Below are 16,948 nucleotides of genomic sequence, written 5' to 3'. Positions count from 1 at the left end.
TTTTGGGATAGCATTTGAAATGTAAATAAAGAAAATATCTAATAAAAAATCTTTTAAAAAAAAAAGAAAACACATTCAAATTAAACACAGCCATCTTAAAGTAGTAGAAATAACACACATGCAACCAGCTCTCATTCTGACACAGCTCTGTTACACTCAGCATATAAGGAAACATTCACTTTATTGCAGGAAATGAAAGGGTCTATTTCACCAGCTATTGGACTCAGCTAATTCCAGTTAGCATCTCAAAGTTAATCCCTAAAGATTAGATTAAGTAGAATATAAGAGAATAAAGGTCCAAATTAATTACTGATTTAGACCTCTGGATAATTAATTTGTCCAGAAAATTGAATACATTCTAAGTGACAATACTGTAAAAAATTGTGTATGATACTGATTACAAGAGGCTGATAACCTTGAAAGAAGTGGCATAAAAAATGCAAACATTGACTCTTGTTGATTAGGTTTTGATTACAAATATTATACTTTTTCAAACAACACAAATAACTTAAAATCAATTATAATTGTGCCAAAGTTTTGTTTTTAAGCATAATAAGCCAAGAAAGCTAAATTCTCTCTTGTGAATCATCAAATTGATATGTGAATACACGTAAAAAATAATACACAAAGGCTTACACTCACATAATAGAATGGTTATGTCTTAATTAAACCAACTGCACCACTACCATGCATGAGACTGCCTGCCTCTTAGCACCACTGGCATGTTGGGTAGGCAGCCTTCACAGCAGGGGCAAAGCTATGCCCAAAGTTTCATCACCAGCAACCTAGCCTCCCCCACCAGGACCTCTCAAACTTCCTCCAAGCACTGACAATCAAAAATGTCCTCTGACTCTGCCTAATGTCCCTACTGGGGAGAAACTGCCTCTGGGTCAGAGTCACTCCCTCAAGTCCACAGCACCTGCAAAGCGAAGCACAAAGCTGATCAGGCTTTAACTTAAACAGAACTGACCAATCATGACCAAACATCTACATTCTTGTGGAAATACACTTAACAAAAATTAGCATTGGATGCACAAGAAAACTGAAAAGGCTTAAAATGGGGAAAAAAACATAAAATTATTCCTTTACAAAATAAATCTTATTCTAAAATAAACATCATTAGAGAATACAGATGCTAATTTGAGTATGACAGAAAATGAAATTATCCTATCAAAAATATTATAATTAGAGCATGAAAAATGTCATAAGGCTGAGTATAGTTCACTCTTGATATATTCAAGATTTGATTATTAAATTTATGGATTATTCAAAATTTTTCTTTCTTACTCTCACTTGCTGTTTGTTAGCCATTCAACTTCTTTCTTTAACATGTATGCAAATGAGAAAGCTCAGGGCATTTGAAAGGATACACAATTTAAACTCCAAAAATTTAATTTGGAAGTACGGGGGTAGGGGGAGAGACAGAGAGACAGAGAGAGACAGAAGGAGAGAGGGAGAGACAGAGGGGGGAAGGAGGGTGGGAGGGAGGGAGAGAGACAGAGAGGGTGGGAAGGAGTGAGGGAGGGAGGGAAGGAGGGAGGGAGAGAGGGAGGGAGGAAGCAGGTGGGCAAGGGAGAACCAATACTTGTGTTCTTCCTGACTTTTGCTGCCTTCAGATCCCTTCCTGCTCCATGAGATCTCTACCATGATGAGCTGGAACTGGAACTCTAAACCAAAATAAATCCGCTTTCCTCAAAATAAATTGATTCATTAATTCAATCATTCTCAAATCTGCTACTCAAGCTACAATAGTAAATTTACTCCATCTTTTGTTTAAAATGTATGGCTGACCCTCCAGCCATCCAGGTCATTTGTAACTAATGGTGGTAGCCACAGAGTAGGACATCTTGAAAATACAGCCAAGTGTGGATGCCACCATCCCTGTCATCACTGTAGTAGATTTTATACAAGCCATGCAGCACGCTTGGATTTTTTTTTTTTTTTGATCATATCCTTATATCAAATAAAACTGAAACTAGAGAGAAAGGATGTGACAGTGGGAGCAAAGAACATAGAATTAAAAAAAAAAAAAAATCAAGTCTCATATAGCCAAGACTGGCTTCCAACTCACACTATATAGCCTGCCTCCACCTCCCCAGTGCTTGGATTATAGGTGTGCACCACAATGCCCCGTTCACACAGACCAAACCCAGTGCCTACGCATACTAAGCAAGAACGCTAGCAACTGAGAAATACATCTATCTCCAAATTCTCATTCTCCAGCAAAGCATGAGTTCTCTAGCAAGAGAATTAGTCTCTCTTGACCAATGTTCCTTCATCTGTAAAATGAGCTCAGGCTAGATAGCTAACAGCTGATGCATAACCCACATGAACATTAAATCCCAGGGAGAGGATGCACAGAACGCAATCAAGCCCTGCAAAGGAAACAAACCACAAAGATGAAGATGATGCCCCCATCTGTAATTATATGGTGAGCTTGAATGGCTCTAAGGCCAATGTCTGTGAAACGAAGGCCTCATCTCTCTCTATCTCAGAGAGAAAAACCATCCTGCATTGTCTGCTTCCTAGGAAAGGAAAGCGCTGTGTCCAGAAGGATGATTACATCGGAATTATCTAGCTCCTGAGATAGCCTATAGATCTGCTTTCTCCTTAAAGGAGAATAACATCATTTCTAAAGATCAAAATCAATACAAATCAGACACGCGGGTCACCCTCCATTGGCCTCCAGAGCCTGTAAATCTCTTAGTGTGCTTGGTTTTCTTTAGGCATGCCACATGAACCAGTATGTTGAACATTCTTTGGCATTTTCCTATTTTGTGACATGTAAGCATTTTTACTGATATTCTTAATAAAGTATATAACATAATATCTGACAAATAGAAGAGTTCCACTAACACTAGTCAGAGTGAATTTATGTGTAATAGCACTGTCAGACTAAAAGTTGGGTCTCTGTCTTAATATTTTTTCTTCCTCATTGTGTGTCAAATGCACTTCTATAATGAATATAATTACATACACACACACACACACACACACACCAAACATGTCCCTATATATTTATGTAGTCATAAACAAAAGAATACAGAAGATCATGAAAAAATCAGTTTTGCTTCCGGAGTCAATACTGTTCAGAGTGGGGGGTGGGGACGACAAAGAAGCCTACAGACTTAGATGCAAATATTTCTTTGCCCCCCACCTTTCACTAGTATTACTGACAGTGGAGAGGAGTGCATGCATCTGAAATTAGGGAGCAGAGGGAAAGGAGAATGATATATGCACGGTTCCACCAGACTATCACCGAGGCGATGATAAAATAAGGTATGCAACGGTGGTCACCTTTACAAGAATAAGTGCATCAATCTTAATAGAAATGAGCAAATAAAAAAATTAGCAGTGTGGCAGTTAAATCAGGAAGCTAAAGTTATCTATAACCTTTAGGTCACCTCAACCTTTTGCTTCATCTCTGAGCATCAGAAAGCTATGATTTGATTTACATGGTGAATTCAGTGACTGGCAGCGAGCGCCTTTTCTGTGTGAGAAACAATGCCTGCAAGTCACCGTGCATTTCCATGTATGCAGCTGTGACCCTGGAGCTTTCAGAGCAATGCAGAGCACTTACTCCATCAAATATGCATTTTAAAAGCATTTCTCTACCTGCTCGGAATTTTGATTGGAAAGTGCTGGCGAGAAGCTGGGTATTTTTTTTTTTAATCTCTGCAGATAGGCTTAAAGATTCATAATAAGAAAATGTTGTGAGGATTACAGCATGAATATTACTCCAAAAGCAAAAAGTGATTCAAAAGGAGAAATTAGTAGTAATTATAAAGCACGCGTAACATAACTTAAAAACACATGTATTTGTTTGTTTTCCATAGGAGGGCCTCGGGGAGGCAACAGAGCCAAAGTGCGTTAGTCTGGACATTTTTGACTGATTATATATTCCCTTAGGTCTGTCAGGTAGGTAAGGAATATATAAGGTTTTTATTAAATACGCTGCTTACTATGGTTCTGTCCTCACACACATCCTCACCTAGGCTCACTATTTGAGGATGAGACTTTTAATGAAAAGTTATCTTTTAAGAACAAGGTGGTGCCTTGGGGTTGGGGGCAGGGTGGTATAGGTGCTTCAGGATCTAAGACCTTTATTTTATTCCTTATGCCATGATCGTGCACAATCAATAAGCTAAAAAAGAAAAATGGAATGATTTTTGTGACCTGTTTTTAAAAATTACCATGGCAGTTTTTATATTAGTATCTATATTTAGAAAATTTTGTACAACATTTTCTAGGGACAACTGCTGGCTGAAGATGAATAATATGTACAAACTTATTCTTTAGGTGTGACTGTCAATCCCAGCAGCAAATCCCACATGATTAGAATCATTAATAAAAATCATCAGCAAAGACATTCATAGTACAAAGAGAGAAAAGAAGAATGAAGTCAGAAGCAAAACATGCACACAGACAGACAGAATCCGACTACAGAGACTGCAGATAAAGAGCCTAGGGAAGGATGTGCGTGAGGACAGAATCTGCAGGCCATTGCTGCCTGAGCTCACCCAAGTACTGCCTGGCTTGGTTTTTTGTTTGGTTTTGGTTTTGTTTTCCTTAGTTCCGATGGGCTTGTTCAGAGGCAGCAGTGAGTGTGACTCTCTGCTCCTCATCTTTCTCCACCTGGCCTTTACGTAGAGACTGCCATGAGCCCTTTGAACTTAAAAGAAAAACATCTAAAACTATGTTCACACTTTCCTAAGTCAAAGTCCAAAAACTAGAAAGGCCTCTTAAAGATCATGATGGTAAGTAAGCATCAATACATTAAGGCAGACTATATATCTAGGATAATGGCTACATTCGGCTTAGCTAATCTGTTCTCAGAAGAACTGTGAGCACCATCTCCTCCCCCACCCCAAAAGGTTACCTAAGGTGTGTTCTCACCTGAAATTATGGTTCCTTGAGTGTCCTCACCAGTGATAAAGACCAAGGTAGGTTTATTTTTAGTAACTTTTTAAAGTAGTTACCTTCAGAATAAACATAAAAGCAAAAACACTAAAAATTCACTTCTTAATAAACAACAACAAAAAAAAACAAGATAAAATATGGTATATGCATGCACTAGATAAAGGGAATACAGCACTGGTATGTGCTACAATATGGGTAAAATCCTGAAAACATTATATGCCAAAAAGCCACACATGTATGTTTCCAGCATATGAAATTTCTAGGAAAAAAAAAAAGAAATTTCTAGAATGTGCAAACTCAATAGTAGTATTCTCTAGAGGTGTCTAGAGGTGGGTGGGAATAAGTGGCCTTGTATGTGAGGCTTCCTTTAGAGGTGACAAGATGTTCTGAAACTAAGTAGTAGTGGAGGTTATATAGCTGAATGAACTTCAATAAGACCCACTGGTTCAAACACCTTCAAAGAAGTTTATGGTATATAAATTATGTCTCAATAAAAAAAAAAAGGAGCACTAAAATATACTGCAAACTTCAGCCAGGTACGAGGACACATGCTTCTAAGCCCAGCACTCTGCAGCCTGAAGCAAGAGGTCACAGCCCCAACCAGCCTGGGCCACAAAGCAATCTCAAAATAATCACAATGGAATTTACATTGCAAATCCTAAACCTAAGGTGGAGAGATGACTCCATTTATAAAGAACTTACTGGGCATGCCTTAGGTCCTGAGTTCAGATCCCCAGAACCAATGTAAAGCTGTACGCAGTAGGGTGAATCTGTAATCTGTGTTCTTATAGAGACAGAAAAACCAGACAGGCATAGGCTTCCATGAGCTGGTTTGTTTGTAAATATTAGAAAACTACAAGAGAATCTGTCTCACACAGGTGGAAGATAAAGACTGACCTTCACTTGTATGCCAAAGCACATACATTACTGCACTCACACATATCACACATCACAACACACACACACAAGACAAAAACAAAAACAAAAAACTGGGTAGTATACACTTTTAGTCCTAGCACTTGGGAGACAGGCAGACAAACCTCTGAATTCAAGGCCAACTTAATCTATGTAAGGAGTCCCAGGTCAGGCAGAGTTAGATGGTAATACCATCTCAAATAAAAGTAAACAAACCAACAAAATTACAATAAATATCAACAACCACATGTTATTTTAAAGTGTTAGCCTTTTCATTTTAGAACACCTGTGTATCACATAAAGTACATTAATACCGTAAATGTATTAAATTGTATTTCCCTGAAGAAAATTCCAAGTTAAGATGTCCTTTATTCCTCCTGATAATTAGTTATTTCCACCCCTAAGGCCATTTCTGGCTCCCCTTTGCCAGCGAGGATACTGGGGAGTGAGGCACACTATGTGGAAGCCCTCAAGTGAACCCTGAGGGTAATATGAAGCTGGGTTCTGGATGGTCTCTGCGTCTTCCCCACAGATTTCTCCTTAGTTATGACAGGAAGTTGACACTTGTGACGAATCAGGGCACAGAGTGACTAGGTGATCAAAGCTAACACAGTGAACAACAATGTGGTGGCTATGACGGTGCCAGAGGTGTGCTCCTCAGACACATATGGCACTGTTTATGCTATTCAAAATGTCAATGCCATAAAAGACCCACAGCAGGAGAGATGGGGTTCCAGGTCCTAAAAGAACTGAAAACTAAAGATGACTTGTCACCCTAAACAATATTCTATAGATGAAAAAAATGAAAAGGAAACAACCCTAAACAATATCTTATAGATGAAAAAAATGAAAAGGAGAAATAGAAAAAAAATGAATCCCCACTATTTCTTTAACTGAAACTCATAAGTCTTTGCAATGGCCACCTCTCCTGAGGCATACACGGACCTCTCCCTCTCTTGAACACCAAACAGCCTTCTGCATCCTTGAGTCCCTCCCCAGAGTTCTCACATGGCAGTGTCAGCAGTGGAGAAACTGAGCGAGTCAAGTTACTGGTGCCACGTCTTTCTTCAAAATAGATAGTAAGAGAAAATAAAGAAGGGTTACAGCTTAGAAAACAGCTACTGAATTAAAAATAGGACTGTATTTTGATAACCACAAGTGCAAACCAGTCTCTGTTAGTATATTAGTATTTTCTGGATCTCGCTCACTCGCTCGCTCGCTCACTTTTTTTGTTTGGTTGTTTTTTTTTGTTTGTTTTGTTTTGTTTTTTCTGTATCTTGATTACCCAAGGGGATAAAGCTAACTTCAATAAGTCAGAGAAACATGAGTTACAAAGTATCTTGGCCTTTAGGATCCTGAAATCCTTCTTCTCTGGTCATAAAAACTACAAATAGAGGATTAGATCCATACACAGGGCACTGAGTTTCAATCCCCTCGGATCTAGCCATCCTGTGCTACTGACCTCAGCGCCTACTAGAGTCCACCATCTGCCGAGTCATTAAATATTCCCCCATTCCAGAAAGTACAGCTTCCCACGAATAGGATTCTGAACATTTGATATTTGTACATGTCAGCCACTGTCTGGCACATCAGAATAAAGCACAAATTCTGGAACAAGCAGTCACTGCTCATGAATTCACAGCTATTTCCTCACTTTTGCTGAGAGAAGAGAGACTGTAAAAAGATTGCCATAATATGAATATGCAGAGAAAAATTTAAAAGCAAAGCACAGGATGAAAGTTCATGAGAATGGTGTATTAGAAAGCAAATGAGAAAACTAGCCTCTAATAGTTGGCAAATCATAGTCACACTTGCAGCCAACAATCCAGACCCAACGAAGGGAGAAGAAAGTTGCCTTAATAGCAATGAGATGAATAGGATGTTCATTAATTTAAAATTTGTTTATAAGTAGAAAGGCATGTCTAAAGTTCAGGAAAACAGGGGAAACAGTTAAGTTCCTAGAGCAGGTCATAAACTTTGCTGTCCACAGACTGTATCCTGTGAGCAGACATGTTGTGTCTGCCAACCTCATACTTTAAAAACTTGGGAGTGGCTGCCAGCATTTAATCAGGAGTATTCACACAGAAACCTTCCACTTATTAAAAGATCTGAAGGCGTGGCAAGGCTGACATCCGCCGCCACCTCACTGTAACAAGGCTAGTCGTTCTCCACAAGACCTTCTCACGGGAGTTACATGGGAAACTGAAAAGAAGCAGGACCTCAGGCTGACCCATGATCACTCTAGGTTCTGTTCAGTTACAAGTGTACTGAGAAGTTCCTTGGAGGGCGCTAAGGCACAACTGCAGTGGGGACTCAAATGCTTGGCATTTTTTTATACTTGGTGAAAGCTCCTAAGCTAACTGCAAGAACCAAACCACTCCCTTTCTCTCCCACTTACTCCATTCTCCAGAGCAGCAACAGTCCAGTAAAACACAGCTGTCCAATCCTGATCATGCCAGGAAGTTCAAGAAGGATGCTCTAGAAGGAGCAGACTCAAGTTCATCAACAATGAAGCTAAGCCAGCTTTCTCTCTGAGCACACTCAGTAATCAACTGCACTCAAATCTCAACACAAGAGTGTGCTTCAGGCCCAGGTTGCAAAACTGCATATGGAAATCTCTGAGGATGAACTGCATATGCATAGGAAGCCCAGACAAGCTGTGCGGGTTTCTAAGAGGGTAATTGGGACTCTTCCTTTCCTGTTGCCACAGCCACCCACCTACCATCTGAAGGCACTAGCATGTGATAGAGCCATGGAATTAAGTCATTGAATGAATCCATGACCTTCTACATTCTCTATTTGCATCTGCTTGCTCTCTTTGGCCTGGTTTTTCTTTAGAATCTTCCTGTGGTTCTGCTCCTAGCTTCTCCATTGTAGGTGACTGACATGGCAACACAAACTTGGATCCTTGAGGCTGAAGAACATGCATGTTACAGTGAAGAAACAAGGTGGACCTAAACCACTCAACATACTCTCTCTATCCTAAACCTTCTGGGGTCCTTGAGCCCATATTTGGTGTCATTTAGTTTGGGGGGCTAAAGAAAGATCTTGTAAGTGGGAGGCACAAAATGACTTGCATCCATATCAGGAAGCAACTGGATGAATATGTCGACTCCCAGTCACAGAAAACTATGGGATGAATAAGACTCTCTGGCAAGCAACACTAAAGCAATGGCTCTAAGCAGCTCTCAAGTCTTCTTTATTCTTACAGACTTTAAGAACCACTGACCTCTGGGCCACCAGAAGGAAGAGCTTCACTAGCGCCCCTGGTCCTCACATACTCTCTTTCACACCTACATGCCATAAGCCATTCCAGACACAGTTAAAACAACCATGTATTCTATGTTACTAGGATTCAAATTAGTCAACCATTTGAATAAAAAGGCAAACATTTTTAAAAGCCGCCTTATACACTGGAAAAGTCCTTAATATTATGAAAAAACAGATTATATTCACACACAAAAAGCCAGCTATATGCTATGCTATGATTTTAAATTAATCCCATGCCTTTCAGCTGCGTTCTAAGTCTCTCACAATCCTTTTCTGCTTTACACCACGCTCTCACCAGCTGCCGCTGCAAGGCGGGTTGGTGCTGCTAACCAACACACAGATAGCATGGAGGGCTCTAAAACAGCATGACAATTTTATGCTTGACTCAGGTAATCATAGCTCTCTTGAGGGGAATCTGCACTCAGACTTACCTTCCCCCTGCTCCTGCCATCCACAATCCCCTCTGGGGGAACTTCAGACTCTAATACACTCGATTACACTCTACAGATTTATAATGCCAAACAGCCATTCACATAAGGGCTCTCTGTAAACATTACCAGATTTATGCCAACTTGGGTGATTGATTTGAACCTCTTAGTTTGTCGCCTTATTTCAAGGCAAACCTTACATATCCATTTCTCCTTAATTCCTTAACCGGGGCTCCCTACTCACACCTCATACCTTTCCCCCTGTGAAAATAAGACCACGGTTAGAAGAACCAGTAATAAAACAAAACAAATTCTAGAAGGGACAGCGGGTAAGATGAGACAGATGGGTGAAGTCAATCACATGCAGTAAGGATAATCAGCATGAAAATGAGGATAACCATAATGTTTCAGCTTAATAGAATAGTTCATGTTACTGACATCTAAACATATACTTCTTAAACATTAATGAGTCCGTGAGTTACCTACAAGCATCTTCCAACTTGCAGGCTCTGACTTAAGTAGCCTGCAGCGCAGCCCACACAGATGCCTTGTACCAAGTTCCCGGGTGCTACTCATGCTCCTTGATGAGGGTGGGAGGGAGCAGCAGCAGCCACACCAGGGCACTTGTCAGATCTCTGGCATCCACCTTAGACTTTCACAGAGATCCAGGTCAACCAGTGTGCATCACCAGACAGCAGCCGACTGCCTCTGTGCTCCCTGAGAACCGGATCCACCTGGGAGCATTTAAAAGGAGTGGGGCTCCTCGCAGAGACTGTAGTCCAGTGAGGTATTTGGATGGTGTCACATTTATTTCTTTTAAAGCATACCCAGGTGGTTCTGATGAGCAGGCAATACAGAGAACCAAAGATTTAAAATACCCTCCTGGGTAGGAGGGAAATATAAACTGACTGCTAATGGGATGAGGAATTTCTTTGGGGGAGGAAGAAATGTTCTAAATTTAACTATGGTGAAAATTGCATAACTGTGGATGGAAAACCACCGAACTGTACAGTTTAAATGTGTCTCTCACGTGATCTGTGAATTATACCTCAATAAAACTGTCATGCAGAATGATTAAAACCCTTAGTAGCTTCTCTATAGAAACATGAATAAATAATGGGACAACAATGAAATGGAATTATATTCTATCCTGAAAATTTAGACCAAAATTTTGAATTTCTTTTAAACAAGAGAAGTGCCTCTCCAGAAATACTAATGTCTGCTCACTGACTCTTCAGATCAATTCTGCTGGAGGTGAGATACGAAAAGGAGACTGTGAGCTAACACCTTGCATTATAAACCTTGCATTACTGTTATGCTGAAAAGGAAGATGCAAAAGGAAAGAGAGGAAACGAGGAAAGGGAAGACAGAAAGATTGAGGGGAAGGAACATTTGTCCATTTGGAAAACTTGCCCTATACTACAAGGTACTACAGTATTTTCACTGAGGCTGTGTGTGGTAGTTCATGCCTTTAATCTCAGCACTTGGGAGGCAGAGGAAAATGGATTTGTGCCAGCTGGAGGCCAGTCAGGGCTACAAAAAAATACAAAAATAAATAAAATATAAATAAAATTTTATATATGTATATATATATATATATATATATATCACATTTTTCTAATTTTTCTATATATTTGAAATTATTGAAAAACATGCTAAGAAAAATACGTGAAATACAAACTGACCTTGTTTTTAAAAATAGCCTAAGAAGTCCTAGATAATACACTCACAAAAATGAGACAGACCACAGGCAACACTAACATTACAGGAACAGACACTGCTCACTGACCGAGCAGAAAGCACCACAAGCATAGGGAATTAGCAGGCAACACTGTTCCAGAATCACCCGCAGGGCCTGTGGCCAAGGTCGACTCCAAACTACAGGTGATGTGAGCTCAAATCACCACCGCCCAGTAAGCATCCCCACCCTAACCCCGAAGCCAACCCCGACCTGTGGTCCTATACCTCATTCTTTCAAATAAAACAATGCATACTGCATCAAACTCCTAAGACAACATGAACTAGTGAAACACGTCTTGTGGGTGCTCTGCTGAGAGCTTCTGCTGGATGCTCTGCTATGCGGAGATGGCTTTGTGGTGCTGAGTGACATCACCCATGACAAACTGAGTAGGACATCCTCCTTACCAGAAAGGCCAAAGCCAGTGCACTCTGTGGTTACCACTGTGTATTTTCTTTTTAAAGTAACTCTACCTTATCACGTTCTATAGACAACAAGGAGAAAACACTAGACCTGAGCCTGCAAACAAGTGTCTCCTATTACTTCCGTGGCGACGAAGCTGGCCTTCGTGCCCCATACACACCTCTGTGCTTAGAAAAAATATTTGCTCAATGAGCTCTTCAGGTTTCCGAGTTCTGAGAGAAAACAGTAGCATGGTATTGTTGTTGAGACAGGTCTCCTGTATTCAGAAGTGTGGAGCCTTCCTTCCGCTTCCACTTACCAACAGCGGAGACTGTCACCTGGTGACAGTTATTATAAAGCAAAAAAAAAGAAAAAAGAAAAAAAAAAAAGAAAAGAAAAGAAAAAAAGAAAAACCACTTCAATTTTGGTGATTTCAGTTCCAAAGAAGCAACCTGGAAACCACACTGGTGATGCTCAGTGAGTTGTCAACCCCACCATTCCTCTAGGTCTTTAAAACAGTCACTTTCTGAGGAATAAAGGCCCACAGCTTTGTGTACATCCTTCTGGTTTAAGAACCAAATCTTTAAGGAAGTATATCTTGTTCCTAATTTAGCTAATGGTGTAAAAATCCCTTTAAATAGAAAAGGAGAGGGAAGGTCAGCACGACGGCTTAGTAGTAAAGTCTCTGCTGCCAAGCCTGACGGCCTGATTTTGATATGTGAACCCACATAGCTGAAGACAAAATGACTCCCAGAAGTTATTCTCCAGCTTCTACACATGCACACACACTCACACACACTCACGTATACACAATCATGCACATTTCCACAGGTGTACACTCAAACGTATGCACACTCACGCTCATGCACTCACTCACTCACTCACTCATGCATGCACACACTAAATGTAATTTTTAATTGAAATCAAGTAACACAAACCAACAGTAGAGAAGACTTACCTGATAGAATATATATCCCGAATGTCCTTTTCCCCACTTTGTCCTTCTCTCAATGCTTGCATCTGTAATAATTTCATAAGGGCTTTTATCAAACCAGACATATTCCTGTAAAAAAAAATAATAACAACATACTAAATGTTCCAGACTTAAAATGAATATGCTAAGCAGGTACTTAATCCTGTTTTCCTTCTTATGATGTGAGATACCTCAGTAAGAGCCTCACGCACACTAGACAAGCACTCTAATGAGCTACACCTCCCTCCAAGCCCACTATTCCTAAACCACTGAACGCCTGCCACCCACACTGAACAGTGGGCACCTACAGATGCTCAGCTCTCTTTTTAGCATAGCCGAGACCCATGTATGAAAAAGGGAAGCACAGCCAAAGAATCAAACCAGTTATCAATCACCTCCCTATACACATGTGGGGAAAATCAATCATAGAAAAAAGCAAACATTAGACCACATAATTCGAGTCAGTGACCACATCAGTTACCCAGAATAAATGATCAAGTCATTTATAAATATTAGCAGACCATGAAGAATAACCAGACATATGAAATGGATCAACCACTCTAAAGAGCAGGCCAGGGGACCAATTAAAGCAAAACAAAAGCCATTAAATCAAAAGAGAATTAAAAAGAGGAATTACACTTTAAAGTTTTTCCTTATTCTGTAAGAAATAAAATAAATGTATCAAAAATAAAAATAAGTACTCTTTTAAAATAAGTATCCCTTACAAACTAGAAAGAAATCTTAGAAATAAAAATGGTTTACTAATTTTTAAGCAACTTAAAAATAATGCTTGCTAACATTTATTGAACATCTACTATAGGCTAAGCATTCACCTAAGTGCATAATATATCATTGGTCATACCATATGGAACAGAGGAATATTCCATCAGCACTAACTCTAGGGTCAGGAAAGCCTCCCATGATTTGAGGCATTTACATGAGCTGAGAGTAATTGTACATTATTAAGGTATTTAAATGTTTCCCTCCGACAAAGGATTTGACTATAAATTAGACAGCCAGAGTCAACAGCAGTGGCCAGTACTTGGTTACTGGGCACCCAGGGAATATGGTTAGTCTAATTCAAGATGGACCCAGCACACACATAACATTTGTAACCCCAATTCCAGGGACATAATGCCTTTCCCTGGCTTCTATGAGCATCAGAAATGCAGGGTATACAAATAGTGTGAATGCAAAAACACCCATACACACGAAAATATTTTTTAAAGTACTCAGAAGGAGTTGGGCATAGGTGGCACACAACTTTAATCCTAGCACTCAGGAGGCAGAGGCAGGAGAATATCTTTGAGGTCAAGCCAAGCTAGTCTATAAAGAGAGTCCCGGGGCAGCAAGATCTATACAGAGAAACCCTGTCTAAGAAAAAAATAAATCGGAAAGAACATAAAATAAGACTACATGTTAAAATCATATTTTGATATTTGGGGTTACATAAAGTTCATTATTAAAATTAGTATCGTCAGTTTCTTTTTACTTTATTTTGTATCTAGTTATCAAAAAGAAATATAAATTTATTTTATTTTTATGTGTGTGTGCATGCCTGCAGAGGCTAATGGTGTTAGATTTCCCCCTGGAGCTAGGGTTATAGGTTATAAGTAACCTGATGTGGGTGCTGAGATTCAAAGCTGGGTCCTATGGAAGAACAGCCAGTGCTCCTAACCACCAAGCCATCTCTGCGTTCCCAACTATGAGAAAATCTGAGCACCATTTGTAACTCAGATGCATTGTTATATTCCCACTTCACAGCACTGTTGCTTACAGTCCTAAGGTTTAGTTCCTAAGTAGATTCTTCTGGGACAGTAGACATTTCCCTTCCAGCTGAAGAATTTTCCACAGTATTTTCAATAGTAATGTTCCCCTTTCATATGAATCCTCTTACATGCCCATGCAAGTACAGAGTCACTGATGAACCTTTTGTGACATAGATCATATGTATATGGAGTCTATCGAGTATGAACCCACTATGAATGGTCCCCATGCTAAATGAAAGACTGCAAATAAAGATGCTCTCTCCTGGACTCAGTGGACCTGAGTCTCGATTCCTAGATCCAACATCAAGGGTGGACACAGCAGAGCATGTCAGTAACTCGGAGCTCAGAATGGTGTAGAGCATAGGTATGCTCAGTGAAAGACTCTTAACTCAAAAGGATAAAGAGGAAAACAATAAAGGGGAGAGCAATAGGGTAAGAAGGGACCAGCATTGGTCCTGGCTTCACAGGCAAACCCACTCACATTCATATTTGCTTGCTCTTGCACACTCTCTCTCTCTCTCTCTCTCTCTCTCTCTCTCACACACACACACACACACACACACACATATACACATATACACATGCGCGCACACACACATACTCACACATACATACACACTCACATACACACATACATATACACATACATATATACACACATATACATACACACACATACACACACACAGATTATGTTCTTGGGTGGCTGTCAAAGATTAGCCTTGCTCACATACCCCTTAATGATTATGACAGTTTCATAGTACTTTACCTTGTGCAACAAAATGAACAGTTAATTTCATTGTGACTCAATACAATTAAGCAGAGAAATTTTTATAGTATATAAAAAAATTTATAGTGTACATAGTATATTATAATTTATAAGAGAAAGCTGCAGGAAATACTTCACGCTAACACAGTCAGTGTGATACACAACTGGGGGTGAGGATGGATGGAGGAAACAGGGCCAGAGTCACAGACCCACATCAAGAGCCTTTCATTACAATGCAAAATGGACTGGATGTATGCTTCAGCTGACAGCCTTCTTTGATGGTGACAGAACAGGTGATGATGACAGATCTAGGGAGCCCACAGGCCATTCAAAGGGTCTGCTCACAGCACACAAATACAAGGGTGTCCTGCTTGTCTTTACACAGCAGTAGGAGGTACAGGATGAGCTCCATGGCTGCTGACCAAGGCCTGATCCTTTTCTTGGTGAGATGGGCATCAGCAAAGGTATAGACCACAAACCTAGAGTAGCCCACCCCAGACAGTCCAAGATAAAAGCTGAATTGCACATTGTCTCAGGAGGGTTAATGGGCACCTCCTGGAGGCCGCTTCTGTCCATAGGATCATGAGTATTCTTCCAACAATCTTCTCAACTGCTACTCTAAATAGCCCCACCTCTCTACTTAGAAGGGAGCTATCTCAAAATTCACAACCTTGAAATGAACTGCTCCTTTACAATTCTTTATCCTTTAAGTCAGAATTAGGGGACTGGCCTGTGAAGAACCTGGGCCACAAAGAGTTGTTCCTCCCATGCAACACTGTCCTTTGCAAAGACACAGAGATTTTCATCATGGAAACTGAAGCTGGTCCATCATCAGCTGAAGAACCTAAAATAGTTGGGACTTGTCCAGTCTCAGTAGCTGAGTGACTCAAAATTATTCAATCTCCTCAGAGCCTCCCTAGAATCTGACTCTTCCAAATACACAAACTCATGAAAGGTAATAAGCCAGGTCTCAGGATTGCTCTCTGCCTCATTCTACATGGTGGGACTTAGGAGCAGCACCTCTGTGATGAGCATGTGCCTAGCGTGTCTGAGATCCTGGCTTCTAGCCGAGCACAGAATAGATAACTCATAATGATTGTACACCACTGAAAGTACACTAAAGATATCAGTTAACATAGAATTTTAAAATGCTGACTGATTTTATAATATGCAAGTTATATATTCTTAATATAAACAAACACAAGAAAGAATTTAGTAAATAAGAAATGTGGGATCAACATAACAAAAGAACTTAACTATAATTATTCAGAAGTGATTATAAATATTGAAATAATAAGTAAGAGGAAAAGAAGAAACAGAAATCAATATATAACTAAAATTAGTTTCAAAGAGGCTAGGGAGAAGGATTCTAAAGGAAAAAGAAAAAGTTGCCATGACAGACTAAATATTTATAACCTAGATGATAGACAGGACGAATATCCAAAAAAAAAGGAAAACATAATATAGACATGCAAATCCCACTGAATAAGATTCATAACACCCAGGTGAGTGCATGGGGACACACACTCACTGAGCACATGCTGCTTCAGCCTTTGTGGAAGGCATTTTATACTATCTGTAAAACTTTTAAATGAAGAAATTCTCCTACAATTAGAGCTTGCATATACTCAAAAGAAAGACACTGCGCTGTGCTGGCTATCTGGGAAAGAAAGAAAAAGAAAGAAAGAAAGAAAGAAAGAAAGAAAGAAAGAAAGAAAGAAAGAAAGAAAGAAAGAAAGAAAGAAAGAAAGAAAGAAAGAGAAA

At 39.8% G+C, this 16,948-nt stretch overlaps 1 protein-coding gene across 3 annotated transcripts in view; it reads right to left on the bottom strand.

Moving 5' to 3' along the window:
- Positions 1 to 16,948, bottom strand: part of Focad (focadhesin) — a 324,827-nt gene that overhangs the window by 225,376 nt on the left and 82,503 nt on the right. For all 3 annotated transcript variants that reach the window (XM_029539699.1, XM_029539698.1, XM_021199728.2), the window contains one exon: positions 12,632 to 12,736. In XM_029539699.1, coding sequence (XP_029395559.1) covers positions 12,632 to 12,736 — 105 coding nt within the window. The remainder of the gene's footprint in view (positions 1 to 12,631; positions 12,737 to 16,948) is intronic.

This window comes from Mus pahari, chromosome 6 (assembly GCF_900095145.1).
Source record: "Mus pahari chromosome 6, PAHARI_EIJ_v1.1, whole genome shotgun sequence".
NCBI lineage: Eukaryota > Metazoa > Chordata > Mammalia > Rodentia > Muridae > Mus > Mus pahari.
Note: the sequence above shows the minus strand (reverse complement) of the source record. Positions and strands in the feature narration are given on the sequence as shown.